The sequence below is a fragment of the Rhinopithecus roxellana genome, chromosome 3, assembly GCF_007565055.1.
Source record: "Rhinopithecus roxellana isolate Shanxi Qingling chromosome 3, ASM756505v1, whole genome shotgun sequence".
NCBI classification, from domain to species: Eukaryota; Metazoa; Chordata; class Mammalia; order Primates; family Cercopithecidae; genus Rhinopithecus; species Rhinopithecus roxellana.
In genome coordinates, this window is record NC_044551.1 from 58673139 (window position 1) to 58700892 (window position 27754).

General features: G+C 35.8%; 1 protein-coding gene across 2 annotated transcripts in view; it reads right to left on the reverse strand.

Moving 5' to 3' along the window:
• ADAMTS6 (ADAM metallopeptidase with thrombospondin type 1 motif 6) overlaps window positions 1-24948 on the reverse strand; it is a 337576-nt gene extending 312628 nt beyond the window's left edge. The window contains exons 1-4 of one of the 2 annotated variants that reach the window (XM_010368281.2): window positions 24363-24948; window positions 16506-16878; window positions 13719-14083; window positions 3491-3659 (exon numbers count right to left, since the gene is read on the reverse strand). In XM_010368281.2, coding sequence (XP_010366583.1) covers window positions 3491-3659; window positions 13719-14083; window positions 16506-16602 — 631 coding nt within the window. In that variant the 5' untranslated portion in view covers window positions 16603-16878; window positions 24363-24948. The remainder of the gene's footprint in view (window positions 1-3490; window positions 3660-13718; window positions 14084-16505; window positions 16879-24362) is intronic. The other variant, XM_030927871.1, reaches the window with a different exon arrangement.
• Window positions 24949-27754: the final 2806 nt, after the last annotated feature.

The window sequence follows — 27754 nt, forward strand, 5'->3', positions numbered from 1 at the left end:
AATAACATCTATTTCAATGGACTAGAAGAATACTTAGTTATCTCTGGGTGTTGGAATAAGTAATTTTCAGTTTCTTTTTTTCCTTTTTGTCCTGTATTTTCTAAAAGGAACATTTATTACTTCTATAAAATTTTTAAAAATTCATAGTTTGAATCTAATTAGAATGGAAAAAAATAGTATCTGAATATAAGATAAATATATCCAGTGTCAAGGGGGTTTTCATATCTTATATTTTGACATAAACTTGAATTCCAGGTAATAGGCTAACTGGCAGTGTATGCCTATAAATACACATCTCTCACTTGACCTATGCTGTTGAAACAGTATTACAATTAAGATGTTAGCCAGACATTTCCCAAATTTACTACTAAACACAAAATATTTTTTTTCCAATAAAGTCTAGTAACACTTGCCCAGAATATAGGGGAATATTATTATATTCCCAGTAATAGGAAGCCAGTGAAGTTTTTCAAGGTGTGTGATACAGCCAGATTTAGGGGATAGATTTTACTGAAAACAAGAACACAAACCTGGAGGCAGAAAGCATAAGTAGAAAGTCAGTATAGTGGTCTCGTCAAGAGATAATGAGGGTCTAAAATAAACAGACTAGAGTTCGGGGTAGTAGAAATGGCAAGTGAATTGGAAACATTGAAATGGAACACTGGTAAGGAAATTCTCACAGTAATCCAAATGAGAGATGGTAGGAGAATCTTTCCCCAAAAGGACAGAATTTTATGACAGCCATAAGAATGGATTTGGAGAAGTGTTTCACTAATGCGTAAACCATTAAAAAATAAGGATCTGACTGACTTAAAATAATGTGATACATACTTCAAAAAAGGATAATTTAAATATGAAAGGATTAAGAGGTAGGCTTTTCAGAATATGATAAAATCTTTAAAGATTTTTACAAAAGTGATCTTCTTTACCATCATACAGTGAAGGTTGGCATATTATGGAAAAATGGTAGAATAATTACATTATAATAAACAACTGAATATTTAAATCCTAGTTTTTTTTTCTTTCTTTTTTTTTTTTTTTTGAGAAGGAGTTTCACTCTCGGAGTGATCTTGGCTCACTGCAACCGCCGCCTCCAAGGTTCAAGCAATTCTCCTGCCTCAGCCTGAGTAGCTGGGACTACAGGAATGTGCCACAATGCCTGGCTAATTTTTGTATTTTTAGTAGAGACAGGGTTTCACCATGTTGGCCAGGATGGTCTCGATCTCCTGACCTCGTGATCCGCCTGCCTTGGCTTCCCAAAGTGCTGGGATTATAGGCGTGAGCCACTGTGTCCGGACTGAATTCTAGTTTTTAAAGAATTTACATATAGTTATACTTACAGTCTAAATGTTGTTAAATATAAGAAAAACTTATTTCCATAATGTTTCGTTTCATTACTCAATACAAAGACTGAATAAATCTTCTGTTTTCATTATTAACTATGGAATTTTATTTCAAGTTTTAAGTAGATTCACTGTAAGTTGTCTTTTTCTGGTACCAACTATTCTTGACCAACAAGGACCTAATTAACAGCCTCAGAGATTACTCAAGAAGAAAGTGTGCAGAATGAGAACAGTAGGTTAAGAAGACTTAATACTTAAGAAGAAAACAAGCCCATGAAGAATATGGAGAAGAAACAAAAGGATGATGCATATCATACACTAATTCACAAGGCAGTCCTTTCTTTCTTTCTTTTTTTTTTTTTGAGATGGAGTCTTGCTCTGTTACCCTGGCTGGAGTGCAGTGGCACGATCTGGGCTCACTGCAACCTCCGCCTCCCGGGTTTAAGCAATTCTTCTGCCTCAGCCTCCCAAGTGGCTGGGACTACAGGCAAGCGCCACCACGCCTGGCTTATTTTTGTATTTTTAATAGAGACAGGGTTTCACCATATTGGCCAGGCTGGTCTCAAAATCCTGACCTTATGATCTGCCTGCCTCAGCCTCCCAAAGTGCTGGGATTACAGGCATGAGCCACCACGTATGGCCAACCCTTTCTATTTTTTACTAAATGTATTTGTTGGTGACTTTACCTTTGCATTAAGCTGAAATCTCTCTCTGAAACATTCTGCCCCTGGTTCTAGCTACTGGAACTATATAGAATAAATCTTTAAAAATTTTTTTAATATAATAACACTTTAGTGTACTAGAAACAGTCATTTTAATGATAGTTACAGTTTGGTTGGGTAACTAGTATGTGCTGAGATGAGCACTCAGAGAGGTTGGGTAATTGGTCCTATGCTATACCAAAGCGCATGTTCTTTTTGCTATGCTATGTTATATCCACTGTTTCTCTACATTTTCTCACCTTTAGACTAACATCCTCCTAACTCCTTAGCTCTAGCCTTGCTCTTCTCTAATTCCATCTCCATATTGCTGCCAGAGTAGTCTTTGTAAAACACAAATCTGATTATGTTATTCTTCCTGTTTAAATCCTTTCCGTGGGTTTCTAGTGTACTTAGGATAAACAAACCCCTTAACATGGTTTATAAGCTCTTCATGATGTGGCCTCTGCTAATCTTTCCAGTTTCATCTCTCACAACCACTTCCCCCAACCACTATGAACCTCACCTTTATCCCTCCAGCCCACATTCTAATATCCAGTTACATGAACTGTCTGTCAATTTATATAACATGACATTCTCCCTTTTGGTTTAGGAGCTTCATAAACGCTATTTTCTCTATGTGAAACACTATAGCCACTGCTTTCTCCACTTCTACACAGCTACCTTCACTTTTCCCCCGGGCCTCAGCTTAGAAGTCACTTCTTCCATGAAGTTCTCCTTGACCACTGAAGTCTAGGTTTGTTGTCCGTACTACATATTTTTATAGTATCCTCACTCAGTGCTAACACTACTTTTGAATACTACCTTAAGATTCTTCAAGTCTTCTTCAAGTGTCTAGATTCCTGCTACTAGCATAAAAATATCAGGCTAAACAAATACCACAGAGTACTACAGTATACCTGTGCAAAAAAGCTATAGCTATTACCTAAGTAAAATAAGATGGTTATTTTTTTCCCTTCAACCAAAAAAAGAAAATGAATTTTATACAAATTTAGTTTGAAGACTTCTCAAAGAGCTCTCAAATTGATTTAAAACTACTGGTAGGTGGCATTGGGAATTATACCTGATGTAAATGACAAGTTGATGGGTGCTGACGAGTTGATGGGTGCAGCACACCAACATGGCACATGTATACATATGTAACAAACCTGCACGTTGTGCACATGTACCCTAGAACTTAAAGTATAATTTTAAAAAAAGTTAAAAAAAAAAAAAAAGAAAGAAAGAAACCCAACCTAAGAAGCAGAGAGAAAAAAATGTTAAAAAAAAAAACTACCGGTAGGTGACATCCATTAAAAGGGCTCTGAACATTATAATCCTAGTCAAATTCCTACTTACTTTTATTGCTAACCTTACTATACTTGCCATAAGAAAGAAAAAGCAGCAATCCAATACAATATGCTTTCTAAAAGCTGCACACTCACTCACCCGAAACCCCACAATGAGAGTGATCGTACAGATGTCGTTGTTGAAGGGCAGACTTTTTGTAAATAACATGAGGGTGGCCATTTTCATAACTAAAATGCTTGGAATCCTCTGTGGTATTCTTTAAAGGTTCAATAAAATATTCTTCATCTTCTGTAGCAATAACACCATGCTAAAAGAAAAATAAACAAAGAACTTACCAAGGAGAATCATTTTAAATATTAGTTATCATTATTACCAAGAGCTAAAAATAAATAGGCACTTCTCCAAAGACAGGGTTAAAACACATGTTAATAAAAAAAAAAAATAGCGAATTATCTGTACTCAGTAAAACATTATATAAATGTTCCTATTCTTTAAAAAGAACATTTAAATACCTCCATATGCTATGCACTGTACCCAGCATGTCACATACATGATTTCCTCCAATTTCACAATGACTCTGTGAGGTAACAGAGGTTTTATGTGAATACTAAAACTTATTTCAGTTCCACATTATGCATGTAATTATATCCTCTGTGTTTAGATATAGCTTTGTGATTGAGTTTTGGACAAAAAAATATGGGCAGAGGGTTATATAACACTTTCAGCCCGACCTCTGAATACCTCTGCAGTGGAATCTTCTACTCTCTTTCCTCACTGAATGAAGACAACTCCAAATACCTAGGGTAGGTAGAAACCAAAAAAGAAGGAACCTGGGTCCCTGCGTGACCTCTTAGAAAGCTGTCTGATGTAGACACAGACACACACAAGAAATAAACTTCTATTGTGATAAATCACTGACATTTTGAGGTTTATGTTGCATCAACTAATAAGTTGTTAATTAACACACATCCCATACATCCCCATTCTGCAGATGAAGTAACAGGCTCAGAAAACTTGACCAATATTACACAGAGGTAAGTGAAGGTACTGGAATTCAAAGTTCTGCCCTTACTTACAGTATTTTATCACCTTATCCCTATCTACTTAGCCAAGTGCTACTCAGTTTAGTTATCTCTCCTCTTTAAAAACCTTCTCTAGTCCAAATGGAGTAGCTTCACCCTTCACTGAGCTCCAATAGAGCTAATTCTCAGTATCACTTATTTTCAATTAATTCCACACTGCTTTGTTACATCTCAAGTCTTGAAGTCTTATTTAAAGTTGGTATAAGTTTTCAACTTCATGTTTTAGCTTCCCAATTAGATTATTTGCTTTTTAAGGCAAAGGGTTATGTCTCCTATTTCTTTGTATCAGTTACAACCACAGAAAATGTCCCACATGTAATAGGTATAAATAAAACTTTGTTGATGAAAAAGAATGAGATAGTAAAAGTTATCTGAAATAAGAATTTCCACCCTTGTCTAATAATGTTTTCCTAAGTACGGCACATGTGAGGACTGCTCTTAACCCAACTGATTTACCCTGTAACACCAGATAAAATAAAAACTCTCTGGGTGTATTTCCTCAGCTGGAAAAATGAAAGAGTTGGTCTAAATTAGTGGTTTTAAAACAGCACTCTGGGGAGCCCTAAGGGTTCCATGGAAGTGCCCTCAGGGGATTGCCCCAGACAACAAAGGGAGACCTACATGGCTTGGATTCCTGGGTTTAGGAATCAGTTGTGCTTTTATTAATCTATATATTAAGTTTCCACATAACATTTCATTTGAAAAAGGAGTTTTGCTGCTTTAAAAAGAAAGTTGAAAACCTCTAGTCCAGATAATCTCTAAGGTCCCTTTGAATTCTAAACCTCTATGATTCTGTTTAGGGAAATTCATGTTAAGTACCTTATGCTTGGAAGGAATGATAAGACATAATCAGAGTTGCTCTAATTTATAGATTAAGTTGGCAGTCACCTACATGAAATGAGCTGAGGAATGCAAACAAAAAAAGCAGCCCTGAGTCACTTCATATAATTTTCACCATTGTTTGCTTTAATTTAAGGAAAATAGTCCCTATATTAAATGCAAATACTAGCAAAAATAACATAATATGCCATTAACATATTCTAATACCTCAGGTAGATCAACAATGTGCTATAAAATGAACACAGTTCCTGCAGAATAGGGGGCAAGTATAAGTTTTGATAAGAGGGATATGTAGGAAGCAGGGTCTAGGCTACAGTCCAGAAAGGCTAGAGACTAAAGTCATGCTGGTCTGTGGGCACAAGAAAATTGAAAGTTACCAGACAAGAGACTTGATTTGCTGGGGAAAAATGAAGTCAGAAGCCTGGTAAGTAAACACAATCTCTAATTTCAAGAATGAAAAGACTCTGGAAGGACAATCCAGAGATTTTATATGTTAGGTACTTTGTAAAATGTTTATAACATTATCTCTTCTTAATAACTCTTTGACGTACCACTATCTGTTCCACTTTGTAGATGAGAAACTGAGATGGAGCAAAGTTAAACAATGAACTCATGTGACTGACTTTGGAGCCAGAACTCTTAACCACTATACTATAATTCTCTTATCCTCTAAGGGCTGTTTCTGTATTTATTTATTTTTTCACAAAATATGCTTTCACAAGTGCCTATCACAAGGCAGATACTATGCTACATGGTAGGGATACAACAGTGAACCAAAGTTCCAGCTCTATCATGGTACTTACATTTTGGTGGGAGGAGCTAGAAAAAGCTAATTATGCTGGTGCGGTGGCTCATACCTGTAATCCCAGCACTTTGGGAGGCTGAGGCAGGTCAGTCACGAGGTCAGGAGTTTGAGACTAGCCTGACCAATGTGGTGAAACCCTGCTTCTACTAAAAATACAAAAATTAGCTGGGCGTGGTGGCGCATGCCTGTAATCTCAGCTACTCGGGAGGCTGAGGAAGGAGAATCGCTTGAACCTAGGAGGCAGAGGTTGCAGTGAGCTGAGATCACGCCACTGCACTCCAGAGCCTGGGCAACAGAGCAAGACTCTGTCTAAAAAAAATAAAATAAAATAAAAATTTTAAAAAAAGCTAATTGATTAAACAAATAAATGATGAAGCAGGTAGTAATAAACATTAAGAAGAGAGATAAAAGCAATCAAAAAGGACAGAGAATAATTAGAAGTGAGAGAATTATAGAAACTATATTGGATAGTTGCAACCATCCTCTCTAATAAGGTGGTATTTGAGCAGAAACCTGAATAAAATGAGGAAGCAAGCTAAACATATATCTTGGGAAAGAGCAGACCAGATACTGGCAACAGCAAATGCAAAAGCAATGAGGTAGGAGCATGCTTACAGTATTTCAGAAACAATCAGGAGCTACAGTGACTGAAAGGAGGGAAGGGGAGAGTGATTATGAGATTAAAAAGGGACTGAAAACCAGATGATGGAGGGCCTGAAGTTAGTGGGAGTACTAGAAATCTATGCATGCCTGACAAGAGCCCTGCTCTCACTTACCTCAGTATCCCCATTCACCTTTACACTATCTGCCTCAGGACCATCAGGGTTAATCTCACCATGTGTCCTCTTTCCTGGCAGTATAAATTCCTATGAGAAGCCCAAACCTCACCCTCTGGATTCTAATTCTCATATGATTACGTACATCATGTTTTCTGATCCCATCTCCTGCCTCTCCCGATTATTTGAAACACTTCTACTGTGTTCTCTCAAACTCAAAGTCAATCATCAATAAAATCTCCTCTATCCCCAGCTTCATCTGTGAATATTCACTTCATCTTGCTCTAACAAAAACCTGAAGCTCCCTAAATGATACTCCTTTCCTGTAGTCCTCTGGAACAGTGGCTGCTTTCTCTTCTACATGCCTCCTATTGGACCTGAAGGTAGCGTCAGATGTTCTTGCAACTCACTGTCATTTCCAAACAATTCTTTCTCCCTTCTCAACAAACAAACACCAGCATTGAACCTCGTGCCATGATCTTCTCCCTCCTTTCCCAGTTGCATTTATCTATTGATCCCAAGTCAGTCCTCTCATTCCTTAAAAATAACAGATTCTGGATTACTGTCATTCTCTGCAACATCATTCCTGAAATAGTTGTTGATTTCAATATCTTCTTATATCACAGATTCTTAAAATACATGTATGTGCATGTGCATATATTCTGAATCCCTTTGGAAGTCTAAGGGTGAAAACTAAGGACTCCTCCTCAGAATATTTTAAATGCAGAAAAAATATATAGGAAATATATATATTTACTAAATAAAACCAATTTAGTAAAATAGTTATCAAAATATTTTTTAAAAAGAATACATATAACTTGCATAACACTTTAAATAAGATCTTCAGTGGCTCTAATAACTTCCATAATTTCACAACAGTGATGAATAAAAATATTTTGAAAAGAATGCAAAAACTGTAACGATATGAAAATATCTGTGGTTTCTGTTGGAGGCAAAGTCACATGTACTGCTATCATCCCATATGGTCACCATATAATCCCATCCATGGACCTAGTTTAAAAACTAATGACATAGATGGTCTCTTCATTCCCTGTCCTCTCAATTCCTTGACTTCCTCTCCTTCAAATATCTTGTCCCTCACCTTACTTTTTACACCATGCCCATGGTCAAACCCTAGACTTTGAGCATTATCAATATTTGGAGCCTTCTATAATCTTGATTTCAAGTATCCCATTCTTCTATCTTTCTAAAACTGTCCCTCTAATATACCAACTCCAAGGGATAGTCCTTTTATCCTCATGAGGTCCCATAATCCATTGATCCTACCACATTTTCACTGTCCTTTACCCACCTCATGTCCTCACTTCCCTCATAACCCAGCTTCAATTCCACCTTCAATTCCCTCACCTCTTTCTCACTTCATGGAATCCAGCTGGCTAAACCACAACCTTGATAAGATTCAACTTTGCTGGGCCTGCACCTTTGCAGCTGCATTTAGCCAGAGGAAAATATACCAGAATGCTGACTGGTCTCACTTTAAATTCATTAATAATTTTAACTGTAACTGTAATGCTTCACAGAAATTGTATATTTATCAAGTTCATTCAGTAACCCATTCTCCTGGATAACTCTTTCATGTTTTCTCATCTCTACTTAATCCTCTAAAACCTTCATATTCCCCTCTGATAGACATTGCAAAACCTCCTACAAATTTCTACAATCACAAATACTCACATACCTGCATCTTATGTCCATAAAATCTATTTTTCCCTATTATTATGGATGAACTATCTATTCCCCTAGCTAAAGATAATTATTCTATTTGTGTGGAAAAGTCTATCATTTCTCACCTATCAAGAACTTCATTCCAGCATCTCGCACTCTACCTAATCATTCCCATCTTCAAACAAAACAAATCCTCCTGTGACCACACTTCTGCCTGCTACTAAAAATTTTTTTGCTTCTCCAGAAGTCCTAAAATAACGGTCTATATACTCCTTTTCTCTCCATTTTAAACCTACTCCAATCATGTCATTGCCTCTTCTCCAAACTCTTCTTCACTGAAACTGCTTTTGTCAAGGTCACCAATAACTTCCTCAATGATAAATTCAATGCAATTTGCAGTGCTACTCTTATTTGGACTCATCAGCAGCATTTTCCTCTTGAAATATTTCCTTCTGGCTGCCAGAACATTTTCCTGATATTCCTTCAACTTTATTACTCTGTTCTCTGTTGTTTCTTCTATGTCTCTCTGACCTCCCTGACCTCTTGGAATGCCCAAGGGCTCAGTCCTTAAACCTCTTCTTTATTCTACCTATGCTCCCTTCGAAGCAATTTCATATAATCTCTTGGCTTTAAATGGCATCTATATATTGATGACTCCCAAATTTATAACTTTCTAATTCATATCTCTCCTCTGAACTCCAGACTGACATATCCAATATCCTATACAACATCTCATGTTTAATACCTCCAACTGAATTCATGATATACATCCCCCTACCTACTCTTCAAACAGCTTTTTCATCTCAGTTGATTCCTGAGTCTTTCTCACCTTAATTGATGGCTGTTAGATTATGTTACTTGCTCAGGCCTCAAACTTGTAGTTATTATTGATTTTATTCTGCGTCCCCTAAAGTCTTTACATCTGGCTCCCAGTTTCCTTTCTGACCTCAACTTCCATTACTCCCCCTCACTTTCTCTTGGCTACAGCCATGTGGCCTCCATGCTGTTCCTCAAACACTCTGAGATCATGTCTTTGTACTTGAAAATTTCTACCTGAAAATCTTATCCCTCAGATGCCAGCATTTCCTTCCTCCTTTCCCTTAGGGTCTTTGCTCAATACTTTTTCCTCCTGAGCATTTATCACTACCCAATATATTATAGTTTTCTTATTGTGTGTATGCCCTACTAGAATGCAAGCTATATGATAATAGAGATTTTTATTTTTCACTATTGTAATCCTAGCACCTAGAACAGTGCTCATTATATGGAAGGTACTTATAAGTATTAGTGAAATGAATGAATAATGAAAAGGGGAGAATGACAACTGTGGACATGACTAAATGAACAGAAAGTCTAATGGGGTCATTGAGCTTTTCTAACTAGCTATATAGTCTTTATAATCTTCAGAGGGACTGAAGATAATCAGTTTTCATGAAATAAGAACAGAATGTAAGAAAATCCAAGAAAAAAGAGAAAGAACTTTTGAAAATTAGAAATATGACTGCTATAATTTTTTACTCAACCGAAGGAAAAGAAGATGAAATCAGGGAAATCTCATAGAACTTAGAACAAAAAAGAAAACAGTGGAAAAAGAGAAAACGATAAGAGAAGCAGAAAACCAATTCCAGAAAGAACATGGAGGAAGAAAAAAATAAGAAGATAAAATTATTAAGAAATTTTTTTTTAATTTCTCTAAGCTGAAGGAGGATCTTTATTAAAAGCACCCATCAAATACCAAGCAGAAATTAGGAAAGAAAACCCATAGTTAGACATGTTATAAATCCCTGAAATAGGAAGGATAAAAGGAACATGCTTTCACTGAGGGAAATGTTTTTTTAACTAAAAAAAATTTTTAAAGAATAAAAGGACAAGAATCTGACTAGCAGCAGCCTTCTACCTGTGAATCAATGCTAACTTTTAAGACCTTTAAGTATTTTTCCTTTTTTAAAGCTATACAACCATATAAATAAATTTTATGCCCTATATATTCCTTTTCCCAGTACCACCATCCATCATTCTTAAGGAAGATTATTTTTTGAACCCAGAATTTCACATTCAGCTAAATTATCAGTCAAACATGAGGGCTGCACAAGGTCCCTTTCAAACAGACACAGACTCAGAAACTTTACTTCCCAGTTGCCTGTTCTGAGGTAATTATTTGAAGATATTCTCCAAAAAAAACAGGATGTAAACTCAGAAAGAGAAAGATGTAGAACTAATTTAGGAAAGAAGAAGCCCCAAAATGAGAGATGTTACAGAAACTAACATCAAGAAATTAGCCCAAGAAATTAATTAAATGGCTCCATGAAAAATGCCTCCAAAGAAGAATGGAATGTATTTCAAGCAGTAGATATAAGGACTAAGGAACTGGAAAATATTAAATCACTTGATAAAGAAACTATGCTTTTTTCTCAATGAGAAAAAGTAAAAGTAAATAGAAACTCCAGAAAAAAATAAATCCTGAGTAAGAAACCATGGTCCAAATACAAAGCAAATTAAAATATGACATTATATGAAACTGACAGACTATAATGTTAGGAATTTTGTCCTTTGAATGGTGCAAGAGTCCCAGCACTAAAACTATGGGTGAGAAGATAGGAGTAGAAAACACTAATGATCTCTGCATTAACAACTATTTTATATAGAATGACTAAAAACACAGAATTTATTAAAAGTGGTGGCCTTTGAAAAGTAGAATTAAAAAAAAAAAAAACACTTGTTTACATATTCCATTTGATTAAAAATGTAACATCCATAGGAGGTGGAGGTTGCAGCGAGCCAAGATCACGCTACTGCACTCCAGCCTGGGCAAGAGTTAGTAAGACCCTGTCTCAAAAAAAAAAAGTAACATTATACAGAATAAGAATGAAGGTAAAGTTTACTAAAACTGGTGTGTAAAAGTGTGAAATACCTGCTCACAAATTCCTTAGGAACTATCAAGGGAAAAAATAGTAACTTCAGTGGACAAACCTGGCAGATCACCCCTTAATCAAATAAGCAAACTTAGTTAACACAGACCATACAGTGTCAATAAGGGACGAAGTAAAACAGAAAGGTGTTAACAGAGGGAAAGAACAAGAGACAAAGTCTCAATAAGGATGAATAGGTGACATTTTGTCATCTCCTTCATTGTAGAAAAGGTTCCATTTTCAACTTTATTCTCACTTTTGAGTCATCAAAGAGCATGTTTCACAATTTCATAAAGTCACCTATATTAATGGCTCTGAAGTTACCTGTTTCCAGAATTGAATTCTTTTCTAAACTTCAGAGCTATATTTCTCAAATACCATTAGACATTTTTAACCTTTATTTATTCAGATTCCTCATATTTGCTATATCAAAGGCATTCTCTTCAAATTCCTCTCCAATCCAGCTCTCCTCTGACATTCGTTCTCAACTCATAACATTCATATATACTTTCATCCAAAAGAGATATCTCAGGCATCTTCAATTGCTTTCTCTCCTGTTTCTCACAACAAGTTCAATTCTATTTCAATTTTAAAAATATTATTAACTACCTACTATTCTCTGTCTTATTATATGTCAGGAAAGAAAAAATAGGATGCAAATATTTTAAATTTTGTCCCAAAATGTGGTTCAAATTCATTCTATCTTCTTTATTCTCAATGCCATAGTCTTTGAATAGGCCCTTATTGTCTCCTACATGTTCTAAATTATCTTCATATCTACAATCACTCTTCTCTCAAATCCTACAATGGAATTAGTTTGGTTTTTTTTTTTCTAAATCTTGAATTTGCTCATTTCATCACCCTGTTAAAACTAGCAATGGCATAATTAATGTTAATGCCAAATGTAAACAACTTAGTCAATGACTAGGAATAGCATTTTTCTATGATAATTAATAGTGTGTCATTTTAACATATGAGACGTTTTAGAATACATTTTGGATCATTTTATTCAAAAAGATAAGTCTGTTTTATAGATAAAGTCCTAACACTGCTTATAGAGAAACTAGTAATGAGTGTACTCAATTTGTCTATAGAAATTAAACCTAAATCTTACAAGATAAGTAAATATTTTGGCTCATTTTACTTAACAGTGATAGAAAGCAGACAATTGGAGCACATTCCTATATACATCTACAGTGAAATGTTTTTCTCCATTGTGTAGTTCTTGATAGTCCTTTCAAACTTAAAACTTATTTAAACCCAACTCGAATTACAGTTATTTTATATTGAAACAGAGAATATGGGTATGTTATAATAAAAAAGAAAAACAGTTTCTGAAAATATTCCTTGAGCATCAAAATGTTTGTACCCTTTTCACAGACACAGCTTTAATGGAACATCTACATTAGCCTGAACAGGGTAAACACAGAAGAGAAAGCATGGAAATTTGCTTTGTTTTGCAATTATTACTATGTGCAACTTTGAACTATGTATTTACCATTAGACTAGAATGGATTCAAATGCCTAGGATAAACTCTGTAGTCTTGAACCCATTTTCTTTTCTTTTTTCTATTCTTTCTTTAAAATATATTTTTAGAAATGGGGGTCTCGCCATGTTGCCCAGGCTGGTCTTGATTTCCCAGCCTCAAGTAATCCGCCCATCACGGCCTCCTAAAACACTGGGATTACAGACATGAGCCACCTCACGCAGCCTAGAACCCAGTTTCTAAGTAAAGTAAGATTTATATCAATCTTCATATAAATACATAAAAAATTATCTCATAGACACTGGTATAAAAGATTCTACTTTGAGAACTCGTAACTATAAGTAGGTCGTAAGTAATTTTAAGATATGTTACCTACCAAAGAAAGATATTATAAAAAGAATGTCAGTGTCATGGCTTCCTGCCATAATATACACATACATACAAATATACCCTAAAATTCTTCAAAAATGACTGAGTTTTGTTTATGCATAAAAGATATCTTATTTGAACAGAAAAACTTAAGTCAAAGGGAAACCTGAAGTTTTGTTCATTCCTCTTCTAATAATAGAGTTTTAAAAGCTGCCATTTGAAAAGTCAATACATTATTAAAAAGAAAATCAAAATCAAAGGCAGCAGAAATAGCAAAAAAAATGTAAACTATTACCTTCCTACTTAAACTACACATATATATATAATATATATATTTTTTAATCTGAGGAAAGACATTTATATTGCAAACTTATTTTCCCATCAGAAGTTTAAAATTGTAGCATCTACTTACCAACCCAACACAGTTGCTTAAAGCCACTTTAGTTGTACTACGTTGATCTTGCAAATATCCTGTGTAATGACAGTTGTCTAAAAAATCATGTTTCCACTGGGGTCCATCTTTCCCCCAATATTCTACTGTAAAATGTTTGGACACAAAATCTGTATTGAGAGTCAAGTTTAGATGAAAGTGCTTGCCATAGGCTGAAAGTTTAAAAAATAACTTAGATACTGCCTGCTGTGGATCAATAGGGTCCATACTCCGTCTTCTCCTTGAGTGTTTATCATTTTTCACAGTAAAGCTGAGAAATGCTCCATTTTGATCAACCCTTATTGGAATAGTTAGCTGGTACTGTTCAAGATAAGTCAGGAATTCCTCTTTGTAATCACAAGGCAGAGAATCCAGAAAAAAAAAACACATGGAAGAAAAGAAAATTTAACAGAACAAAGAAGCAGCAATATAAACAACAACTATGTCAGTTAAAACTATGAATCGTTATATGTGAGGTGTGTACAAAAAAAGTTATATTAAACAAAAATGAAAGAAAAGTTTAAAATCTGAAGGTTAAGTTGCAATTATTTTAATATTACTTGTGAAAGACTATTTTACTTTTTTAACTTTTAAAACATGGATCCTAAGAGCTAAATTCTGTAAGAAATATGAAAATTTTACATTGAAATAAAAAATAATGAAAAGCACACATATGTAAAAGAAAAGAGTTTAGCTCAGATAGAATCTGTTTTTGAAAGTTATCCAAAAAAGAATCTCTATAGCCTTGTAGAAATTATTATTTTTTAAGAAATCATCACACGGTGAAACCCCATCTCTACTAAAAACACAAAAAATTATCCGGGCGTGTGGCACACGCCTGTAGTCCCAGCTACTCTGGAGGCCGAGGCAGGAGAATCGCCTGAACCTGGGAGGCAGAGGTTGCAGTGAGCCAAGACTGCGCCACTGCACTCCAGCCTGGACGACAGAGTGAGACTCCGTCTCAAAAAAAAAAAAAAAAAAATCGTCAGTAGGAATGTAGAATGCTGCAGCCACTTTGAAAAACAGCCTGACAATTCCTCAAAATTTTAAACATGGAGGTAATCATATGATCCAGCAATTCTCCTATCACGTATGTACACAATAGAAATGAAAATGCATATTCATATAAAAATTTAGATGTGAATACTCTTACCAGCATTATTCATCATACTCAAAAAGGGGAATTAAACCAAATTTCCATCAACTGATGAATAAACAAAATGTAGTATATACACACAATGGAATATTATTTTACAATAAAAAGGAATGCAGTACTGGTATATGCTATGACATGAATGAACCTTCATAACAACTGTCTTCATAATCAAAGTTCATTATCTAACATTTAAAACATTATGCTAAGTAAAACAGCAAGTCACAAAATGCCACATATCATTACATTTATATGAAATATCCAGAATAGGCAAATCTCTACGGACAGAAGGCTTAGAGGTTGCCTACAGCTGGGGGTGAAAGCTGGTTTGGAGAGAATTTGGGAGTGACCACTAAGAAGTACAGGCTTCTTTTTGGAGTGATGAAAATGTTCTAAAATTGATTATGGTGGCGATGACACTAGTGCCAAAAATTAAAATAAGATAAAATAAAATAAAATAGGTTACTGTGATGGTTGTACAATGCTGAAAATACTAAAAACCACTGAATTTATATACCTTAAATGGGTGAATTACATGGTATGTGTAGTAATATCTCAATAAAGCTATTTTAAAAACAACTTGACTAAAATTTCAGATAACTTTTAGACATATTTTCCTCATTTAGATGTACTAAATATTATCCACCTACCTTCTTAGCCATACCTTCTTTCAGCTAGATTTACCACTAAGGGAAACCAAATGTCTGCTTATTTGCCTCAGTATCTACACATGGAGTTTACCCACTAATATAAACTCCCATAAAACCATAACCAAATGGTAAATAAATTAAAAGACAGTGTTTATTTCACTTCTTATAAATAGAGTTCATACTAAATGTCACGGCTTCATTGATTTACTCTGAGAGCCACACTTTTTAACACAGACTTCTAGACACACACATCAATCTGTAATAGTCTTGAAAATCTGGTTCATCGGCACCAAAAAATTATCTGTTACTATGTATTCATGGGAGGGAAATACAAAAGGTATGCCTTTCAATAATTCTATATGGACTGGACTGGTCCATGGAAAGCAAAATGACATTTACTCCTGGGCCTGCTTTATTAAGATCATTTCTATGATATAAGGCTCAATTCTATAGATTAAAATTATAAAGATTAGAACATGAAAAGCTGCACTTCTTACAGTTCTCACTCTTATACTCAGATTCTAGTCTTTAGATCAGAATTCTTAGGTTTGGAAAAGTATTTTTTCACCAAGGGTCCATATTAAAAGGGTCCTATATCATAATTTATCTGGTTTCTTCTTCCACAGCATACATGTTTGGATTTTCTTGAACATGTCCTTGCCCAAAAGCTCTAGTCATGAACAAGCTTATTAAAGTTTAAGTTTCAGAAGAACAAGGCCTGGGGTCTATCATTTTCCAAGAAAGACCAGTCAACTCTAAAATCCACTGGATGTTAAATACTAGTAGGACAAGTCAAACGACGCATAGCCCTTAACATTGAAACGAGCACCGAATTGACACAGTGGGCCTCTATTCCTATCACTACATATCCCAAAAAAAACTATCCACCCAAACTAAATATGCAGAATCTTTTCTTGTCCAATTAATAGCAATATTTTGTGTCAGTTTCAAAAGCAAGAATCCTACCTTGAGAACTGTATGAAAGCCTGTGGTCACTATGAAATTCCGATGAAGCCATGATGAGGCTCAAAATCCAGGTCAACGTCTTCCACAAAATTTCCATAATTTAGAAAACTGGATGATTTTTGAGGGCTACCTATGTGCTAAAGAGTCAATACCATACCAAAATCGAAGCATAACAATTTTATTTCTTTAAAACTTCTTGTAAATTAGTTATTGGATGTTCCACTGTTTAAGAGGCACTTTTATCCAACATCCTGCACTTTCTTCTATATCTGGATTCATTTTCTCAATCCAAAATGAAAAAATAATGATGGTAAAAGTTTTCATAAGCAAAGCATTAGGCTGATTAGTTACTAAAGTATGGCCATTTTTTAACCTAGAAAAAAAAAAATTTAAGTTAACTGAAAAATATCCAGAATGGAAAAATCCAAGTCCTATATAGTACTGAACCCTCGCCAAAAGACGTAACTACAAAATAATATAGTTAAATTAGACCATTGTTATTCTTTATAGTCTAAATAAACATTCACAAGATCAGACACAGAATTAGAGACCTCAATGGTTATCAGCATAATGCCAGAGCTACTTAATAATCAAATAAGGAATCTAAAGAGAAATCATAATTCTTTTTTAAAAACTTTGAAGATAACAATGATGGGCAGTGAGTTAACTTCCTTTTGATAAAATAAAGTCAGCTGACTTCACTACCTCAGTTCATTATATGTAAGTGACAAACAATATGTGATCCCATTCCATAACATGCCTTTTAAACACACTCATATCCAGATATTGTGTTGCTTTATAAGGTACCTATCATTTTTTTTCTGACAAAGTAGATCTACAAATACAGTGACATTTAGCAGCCATCTGTGAACACTAGGACAGTATCAGAAACTAAACTTCTAAAAAGTTGAACTATATGTACTATAACCCTTGACTTTACTTGGAAGTCTTATGTGACTTACAAGGCAACTCATGAGTCAATTTCAACTCTCTGGAATGTAACTTAAAAGAAATTTTTAAAACTTCATTTCAAGTATTACAACAGATTTCAAGTCCTATCTCATGTACTTTACTTTCAACTAACAACCTCACTCAGAGTTTTCATTCACACTTGATACAGAATAGCAATTTGGCTGCCTGATTTCCCGGGATACAGCAGATCAGAAGAAGAAAATAACTAAGAGACTAAAAACTAGCCATAAACAGCAAAACTGTGACCCAAAAAAAGGATAAAAAACTAAAATGTTAGTTTTAGAACCCCAAAGTAATACAGTTTGGGGTAGAGGCAAATGGGTCTTACATAGTTTAACAGTTCCTATTGTATGTATAACTGTTATATAGCTCAATATCTGACATTCATAATACTATGCCTGAGTCCAAAATAAGAAGATAAATGCTTTTAATAAGATATGTTACTGTTAGTAAGTTAGGAAAGTACACAAAAGATATTAGAAAGATTTTCATTCCAAATCCCTAATATATAAAATTTTCACATAATAAATACTTAATATATATTTGTTGGTTGAAAAAAATGGATGAGTAAAAGAATGAATAAATGAATTTAAATAAATGGTTAAAATAAAATCACTTTAGGCATATAAAAAGTATTTGTAGTTACCTGTAAAATTAACTTATGTGAAACACTTCATTCCCTGCGGTGCTAGAAATATTGGTATATACAACATATAAAACAACAACAGCCATTTAAAATTCCTTACATCTGTCTCTACAAGTTATTAAACTGCTAAGCCTTGGAAAAGCTAATTCATTAATCAACAAATATTGTCCCACTATGTTAAAAAGATGATGTTATAACAACATCGGAATACAGAAAAGGATTAAGGGAAACAGAAAAGATTAAGATTCAATCCTTGCCCTTGGGGAGCTCATAATCTAAACAACAAGGAAAAGTGTAAGGCAGACTGACGAATGCCATGATAAGGTTGTGCAAAGTTGTTGTGGGAGATCAGATGAGGGAGATGACTTCTGGGTCAGAGAAGAATTGATCAAGGAATGTTTATGGAAAAAGCAGCATTTCAGACAGATCCTGGAAGACGAATATAATTTTACAAATCAAATTGCTGGAGGTAATCATTACAAATAGAAGAAATGCATTCCACAAAGTCTAGATAACCAGAAAAAAAAAAAAAAGGGAAATAGTAAACAATATTAGTAATAATAGCAATAGCAAATTTTGTTCCTGTGGGGAAAAAAAAAAAAAAAAAAAACCAGGTAATAACCAGAAAGGTAGTTTAAGATTAGACCAAAAATAAAAAACTTTAAATATATATTGCTTCTTTTAATCTCCAAAACAATCTTGTGAAGTAAATATACTCTGCCCCTGTGGTAGAGTAGACTCTGATGAGCCCATAATAATAATCTGGCTTCCTCATATCCATTCCCTTGTTCCCCTCCTCTTAATTTGATTCTAACCAATAGAATATCTCAACTTTGAGAGGATATCACTTCATTATTACATACAAAAGATTCTGACTTCCATCCTGCCAGCCACATCTTTCCCTAATTGGTTCAGCTGAAGCAAGCTGTCATGTGGTGAGGCCCACATTGAAGAAACTGAGAGCAGCCTCTGATATCACTAACAAGGAACTAAGGCCCTGAGTCCAACAGTATGCAAGAAACTAAATCCTATTCAGTAATAGGTGAGCTTAGAAACAGGTTCTTCCCCAGTCAAGCCTTCTGTAAAGACCCTAGTCCTTGGCAACACTTTGTAGCCTCGTGAGATACACTAAAGCTGAGGACACAATCCCTAGATTCCTGACCCAGAGAAACTGTGTGATAATAAATGTGTATTGTTTTAACTCACTAAGTTTGTGGTAATTTGTTACACAGCAATTGATTACTAATAAAGCCACCAATTCATAAATAAAGAAGCTGAAGCTCACTGGTCAGATAGGTATAAAACAGTAGAGCCCAGATTCACACAAGGCTGTCTGATTCTAAACTCTAAATTCTTTGTATTACATCACACTTTCAGCTTAAGGCACTCAAATTTAAACAGTCAATAGCAGTTAATAACAACCAATGTCAAATAAGATTTTTTTTTTTTTTTTTTTGAGATGGAGTCTCACTCTTGTTGCCCATGCTAGAGTGCAGTGGCATGATCTTGGCTCACTGCAACCTCCGCCTCCCAGGTTCAAGTGATTCTCCTGCCTCAGCCTCCTGAGTAGCTGGGATTATAGGTGCGTGCCACCGTGCCCAGCTGATTTTTTGTATTTTTTTTTTTAATAGAGACGGGGTTTCACCGTGTTAGCCAGGATGGTCTTACTCTCCTGACCTCCTGATCCGCTCGCCTTGGCCTCTCAAAGTGCTGGGATTACAGGCATGAGCTACTGTGCCCGGCCAAGATATTTATAAATGGTATTGTTTAGTTAATGTGAATAGTTTTTAACAACTTCACATACAGTCATTGTTTCTTCTCGAAATTACTTCTACACTAATTTAGGCAAGATAGCAGGTACTATATATCCTTTCTCAGGTAAAAAATTTTAGAGAGATTAAGTTATACCATTATTCAATAACAGCAATAAAAAGAATTCCATTATCTTGGTTTTCAACCTACTTAAATACAGATTCCATCCTCTAAACTTTCCCATGTAATATTAAAATTATAATTGTTGCCTCATGAACAACATTCATTCTCATTGTTTTAATTTTTTTAAATCACTGGAGTGTTTTGAGTAATAAAATCTGACATTAAATGAGTCCCTCATATAGTTTAGATTATAATCTTCCTTTAAAGAACATATACTTAACACATTTGAGTTAATTTTCTAGCAATGGAGATAGATTTGATTGAATCATTCATCCCTTTTTCTCCTATTTTTCTGGGTTTTGAAACTACTGAGAAACTTACAATACAGTTGACTGGATTTAGGGAGTAACTATTTTTCCCTCTTGAGAAATGTCCTGCTCTTTTTATAAATTGTTACAGTTTCATAACCTTCACTCTTACTTATTCTCCTGTAAATGCCCAAGTTAACTAAGCCAGTAGCATTGAGGAAAAAAAAGTAATACCTATTTGGCCAGAAGTAGACTACTGTATGATTTAAGGATTTGCAGTAAAAAAGGCATTGGTGCATAGTTGAAAAAGCAGGAGCTTTGAAGTTAAACAAACCAGTTATAGTCTTGGTTCCAACACTAGTTACAATAGCTGGCATGTGAGTTTCTTTTTCCTTTATCGCTCCCTTGCTCCCTCGTTTTTTTTTTTTTTTTTTTTTTTTTTTTTTTTGCCTCCAGTGCTCAGTTAAGAAACTTAACATTAAGTAAATTAGTCTAGATAGAATTAAACTAGAATTGGTCAGGCATGGTGGCTCATACCTATAATCCCAGCACTTTGGGAGGCTGAGACGGGCGGATCATCTGAGGTCAGGAGTTTGAGACCAGCCTGGCCCACATTTCAAAACCTTGAATATACTAAAAATACAAAATTAGCCAGGCGTGGTGGTGCGCACCTGTAATCCCAGTTAGTCAGGGGGCTGAGGCAAGAGAATCACCTGATCATGGGAAGTGGAGGCTGCAGTGAGCCAAGATGGCACCACTGCACTCTAGCCTGGGTGACAGAGTGAGGCTCCGTCTCAAAAACAAAAAACAAAACAAAAAAAAGAATTTAACTAAAATCAACACAATTAACAAATCTAACGACCCTTAGTCCCCTACAAAATAAAAGTGAATGAGTTAATCCACTTTCTGACACCTGGTGGGGAGGTTAATCTGGACACCATAAATATGTAGAGCCTGTGACTTTTCCAGATATAGTTTACAAAGTTCAGACTAACATTAAAATACTAAAGAGTTGTCCAAAAATTACAATGCATTGACCTTTTAAATTGTATAGCAGAAACATCATTATGCTGTGGAAATCACAAAGGCTTTGAGTCCTGGCCTGACCCCCAGTTACTTAACCTCTCTGTATCTGCTTTCTCATCTATAAAACCATGATACTGATGTCTATCTCACAAAGACTTGTTAAGAGATTAGATTACATATGATGTAAAGTGTCTCTGTACTTCACTTTAAGCTAAATAATATTAGCCCTCCTTCATTATCTAACATCACTCTTCAAAGGCCTTCCTTCAAAAATAGTTTCATGTTCCTCTTTCCCTCAAAAATGTGAAATAAGTTAGATATGATGATGGAGTCAATCAACTAGTTATATTGCCTTTACAGCAAGGAGTAAAGAACTTCGGTCTTGATAATGATACTTATAACTACTTTAAATTTGAAAACAGAACCAAAACATCCATTTCACTTTGATTTCACGTATGCTTTTTTCCCTAACACAAATGCACCAGGCAGTAAAGTTAAGGGATCATTTACCTGCTTCCATGGATCAAAGCTACACTACCTAAGAAGAAAAAAGATCACACAACTTGCACTATAGTGATTTCCTCAGTAGTCTGCCCTGGTTGGAGGGTATTACTTGTCTTTTTTCCTCTATCATCTTTACTTCCCACTCAAGTGATCTAGGAGTAGCCAAGGTAATAATTTCCTCTTGTGAACTATTATTATGAAGCTAAAGAACACGCATAATGTTCTTCTCAACTTCTTTCATCCATCTTAACTCTGGTTATTTATTTAAGGCTGATTTGATCTCCATGGAAGAAACAACAATACCATGCTCATTTCAGGTATTTAATTTTTATATATGAAAATTAACTTCTTTCATTTTCCATGTATTCTCTCAACAAATATTTATTATCATCTACTGTATGCTAAGGACACAATTAGGCTCTAAGTATAAAGGTTTCCAGGTCATTTATAAAATTTGTGAGATTGGTTTCCAAGGAAAGGTGAAACTAAACACATAGATTACCCAAAACACATCTATCAAGAAAAGCAAATGAGCTAAAAGAAAAACACAATCCATGATTTATAAAACTCAAGCCCTAAATTACATGTAGTCTCACACTTTTTTCCAGATAGCAAGTAAATACACATTATCTGTATTATAAGTTTTTTCTCTTGAGGTTAGCTTGATAATCAACCATGTTTTTTGGCAGAAGCAAGAGAGCTATCCACCTCTTCCCCTCTTTTTCTCCCCACTACCCCCAACACATATTCCAAATATGCTGTCAACTAACTCTCAGTATGGTAACTCCCTTCATTCACTCACTAAAGTCACGAACTTGGTAAGATTTGGCATCAAGACCCATCCTAGTAACTACTAGTGGTTACTAAGGAAAGAAAGAGGAAGTGCTAAGAGCAGACCAGAGTAGGAATTAATCTTACAGGTACTGGAATCAGACATGAGGAATATTACAGTATTTTAAGTCATGAGGCTAGAAGTTTTTCTTCTTGGGAATCACAAAAATATTAAGACCACTACACAGATTTCATTTGCAGCCATTTGTGGCAAATGTTGTGGCAAATGAATGAATTTGACTTGTTTGAAATCAGCGTATTTGCCTCTAAATGCTATTCTTCAAAAATTCAAAACACTAATGATCACATTTAAGCACAAAATTAACATAAACTAGACTGCAGCTACCACTTTGCTGCAACACAAGAAAACAATTATCTCCAAAATTAATTTTCTTAATTTCTTTCAACTACACCAAGTTTGTGTTACATTTCTTTTCCTGTCATGAATTCTGAAAACTGTCATTCCCACATCTAAACATTTCAGTCTAATTAACAAAAACTAGAAAAGAAAGAAAAAAGAACAGAAAATTAGTCCACGACATCTGAAAATAAAAAGACTATGTTGAAAATCACACTCAAGTGTCTTTTTTAAAGTTCCAAGCAATGGTTCAGTTTCCCTTTTTCTCTCTGCTCTGCACACCCTCACCTCCCCCCGTCCCCACCATTCCACTTCGCCCAGACAGAGGGTAACAGTCTGAGCTGCCCTGGTTGAGTTGATCCTAAAGTTAACATTCAGCAGCCCATTTCCAGACAGCAGCGCTAAATCTATTTGGATAAAACGCGTGTGACCCAGACAGTTGGCATCTGGCCCAAACGCGTTGCACCGGCAGCTCAAATAAAAACAAGAGTAAGAAACTCACTCTCTTGTTCCCTCTCAGTGCGCTTTCTCAATCTCTCGCTCACTTTTCCTCTAGTACAAGGAAAGAAAGCATCAAAGACAGGAATTGTAGCACATATTATCAGAAAGAGGCTTTCCAATACCCCATTCTCGCACTCTCGCTCTCCCTCCTCAATCCCTGAACTTTGGTCCCATACACCATATATACAGACATACCCCGATAAACAAGGCTCCGGAGGGTTATGAGTCTAGCACGTCTCAAGTGGCCAAAAGTAAATCAAAAACACACGCTTCCATCTCTTTGATTAGCCTATTAAGAGCTTAACATGTCCTAGAGCATCGGGGCTACAGCTAGCACATTAATGCTACCCTCTGAGTCCAAGCATAAAATATGCACTTGTCTGAAGACTTACGACACTGACATGAAACTACAAAATGCAGAAGACTTTTCTTTAAGAAAACTGGAAATCAATTTAAAACACACACATCATTATTACCTTCCGGATTACTATTTGGTGATCAGTTAAAAGATTACAATAATCATAATCAAGTCCACTTCACAAAACATGTATGTATATTCATAAAATAAACGTATTTTTTGCATCATAAAATAATTGCAAGTCCCAGAATTCTACAACCCCCGACAAGTCTGGAGTTAAAAAGATATCTATTTGTAAAATGAGTTCAGTCAAGCTCACTCATTGCCATTTAAAAAAAAAAAGAAAAAGAAAAAAAACCAAAACACACACACAGAAAAAAAGTTTTCTAAGCGTTATTCGGAAGACAAGCAAAGCACAAGCTGTTGGTTTAAAAAAAAAAAAAAAAAGCTTCATTGAATATTGTTAAGTCTTCCTTACCGTTTTCATCTTCAAATTCTGATAAAAAGTAAGTTTCAGACAATAGAGATTGCACTGGACGACTCACGTACTCCCTTCTCCTCTCTAACTTTTTTCAATTTTTTTTTTTTTTTTAATTTTTTGCCCCCCTTTACAAAGCCACACCAGTCAGTTATTCTGCAGCCAGAATAAAACCCTATGGTCTGGCTAACCCGGGCTTTAGAGAACTGACTTTCCGATTTGGCAGAATAAGAGATGCCTTCAATACATCTAGGCTATCACTCTGAGATGCTGCCTTTGCAAACCCCCTTTCTCTCCCTCCCCACCCCCCAAAAAAGGAAAGGAAAAGAAAGAAAAGACGGGAAAAAAGACTTATTGGGGGTGGAAGTGGTGCCCTCTCTTCCTGGAAAGCTTAGTGCCTTTGCTATGCAAATAACATGTGCAGAGCATCAAAAGGTATCAGGAGAAAAGAAGACAAGAGGAGCAGGAAGGGCAGCAAAGTTTTGTTGAAGTAGCCCTAGATCTCACTACCGGCCCCCAGCCAACTTGAATTGCAGCAGGAGAAAATTTTGGCAGCTTTTCCTCGGAGGCAGAGCACTGACGTCAGTCTGCAGATGTGCCTGGGCTGCGTCGGGTGCGCATGTGTCCTGGGTCGTCACGTGGAGGGGGAGGGGAGGTAGAGGTACAATCGGGGTAACCAACTACCAGCCATTCAGAAGGGCTTAGACAATGTCAACTTTTCCACACTGTGAATGAGAGAAATTCTGGCCTCTCTAACCTCTCTCCTATCTCACTCCGCCTCTTTTCCTCCTCCTCCTCTAAACTCTCTTAGAAATTCTAGCCTGGTTTGCTATTAGTTGTTTCTTGGAAAAAGGAAGGGGGAGGGAGAAGGATGAATGACTTTAGATGGACTAATGTCACTGTTAAGATCTCTGGTGTCATTCTCTGTGTAATTTTATTTTTGAACTCCACACAATCAAAATGTTAAAACTTGCACGTAAACAGTGCCTCTGAGGAAACTTAAAGCTTAGATTCGTAGAGCAGGCAGACATCAAGCCTCAGTAGCTACAAGTGTACAAAATGCCTGTGTTTTATACATACTTCAGCAAGTAAGGTTAGCACCAAAAGGAAAAGTAAACTAAAGTAAACCAATACCAGCACATTTTCCATCTGATTATCGACTTCAGGTTATGTGGAGCTTTAAAAAAAAAAAAATGTAGGGGAGGAGGGAGCGGGGGAAGAAAGAAGCTTGCATTATTTCCAGATGAGGGTGAGACTGGATGGTGTTTTAAAGTGCAACCGGGAAAAGCCACAAGTGGAGTGTATTTTTTTAAAGTCAGTCCATTGAATGAAACTTCAATGATGCCCAAATGAAAATAAATCCGAAATAGGACCTCCCTCCCACCCCCGCCCCCCACCAAAAAAAAAAAAAGGGAAAAAAACAGGAACCCTGCTGCGATCTCAAGATAAACAAACAAAACCTCAAAACTGGTTCTTCAAGCTTTCCAAGCCCACCCTCCCTCCCCCCACACACCAGCTACCAGTCCAGACTTTAAGGATAAAATACCGCTACAATGTAGCACTTTCACTTTCATTTGCTGAGAGAAACCTGCCACTGGGGAGAAAATGCCCAGTGTTTTCCATGCCCTAAGCAAGCAAACAAAGTCTGGCACATACATCGGAAACAGGAAAAAATGTGAAAATAGCTCAGGACAAATGTTGCCTTTCAACGGTGTAATCTGCTGCATCATTTATCTGTCTCTACCATTGAGTGTAGAATAGGGAGCTGTTTAAGAGTTTCCGAGGTTGGGGGCAGGGGAAAATTGACGCCTTGAAATTCCAGTCCTTAGTTAATGCCAAGTCGATTTCCGATGCCCAGAACCAGAAAGAAGAATTGGACCAGGGGGAAGGGGGTAGGAAGAATGATCTTTCCGAACACCGGCTCTTAAATTTCAAGCTTCTGCTAACATTATTGCCCATTTGATTTTTTTTTTTTCTTCCTACGCCGGAGGTAGTAGGTGTAATTCTTCTGGTGAATCTATGAATAGTTGGCTAAAAGGAGGCATGAATCAGACCGAGAACGTCCAAGAATACAGTTATTTCAATTCTTCAAGGGTTGAAAGTGGAAAGCATCTGTCCACAGTCAATAGTCCTCATCCTGACGTTAATCAGTAGTATTTGGCTAAATGCCATTTAAAATGTAGAAATCTGTTCAATAGTTGGCCTTGAGTTTTAAATAAAGATGATTCATATGTATGTATGTATGTGTGTGTATTTGTATGTGTACATATGTGTGTGTACATATATGTGAAATACATGAGGCAGCAAAATATAGCAATAATTGTAAACACCAAAAATAAGAAAAGTAGGCATCAAATTACTATTTAAATAGTTTTGAACCTTAACCTTCCTTAATTTTTCAAGTACTGGCAGTAAATAGGGACAGCCAGCACACACACACAAAATAAAGGTATGAGCAGTAAACATCTATATAAGCTCTCTGAAAAGATTTTACCCTCAACTAAGATAAACTGCCCTAAAAAGTAGCAGCTTGTAGAGGAGCTTACTTAGTGGGAGTGGACTTTGGCTAATTACTTATTCAAAGAGTGCCATCCTGTGTCTAAACAGAGTAATGAAACTTTTCCAGCAGATTCTGTCTCCAAGTGATTGGGTCAAGAATACTGTGAACAACTGGTGAAAATTGATTAGGGTGGGAAATGGTGAACTGTCAATTTAACTTTATATATGTGTGTATATATATATATGTTTGTGTAAAAATTTTTTATTTTTATTTATTTTTTTTATTTTTTTGAGGCGGAGTCTCGCTCTGTCGCCCAGGCTGGAGTGCAGTGGCGCGATCTCGGCTCACTGCAAGCTCCGCCTCCCGGGTTCACGCCATTCTCCTGCCTCAGCCTCCCGAGTAGCTGGGACTACAGGCGCCCGCCACCGCGCCCGGCTAATTTTTTTTTTTTGTATTTTTAGTAGAGACGGGGTTTCACCATGGTCTCGATCTCCTGACCTTGTGATCCGCCCGCCTCGGCCTCCCAAAGTGCTGGGATTACAGGCGTGAGCCACCGCGCCCGGCCTGTTTGTGTAAATATTTTAACTGCATTGCAGAAAATTTCAAACATGTACAAATGTAAAAAAAAAAAAAAAAAAAAAAAAACACTATAATGAACACTCATGCTGCCATTATCCAGTTTCAAGTGTTCAAGTGTGACCAACTTTGTTTCATCTATTATATATTCCCATTAGTTGTTCCATCAACCCTACTGTATGAAGTCAACCTCGGATATCATTTCATTTCATACATTAAGTATTTCCCTGTATTTCTAAAATAAAAGGACTAAAAAATAAATACACACCACTATTATTCTTAAAAAATTAGTAACTCTTTCATGTCATCACATATT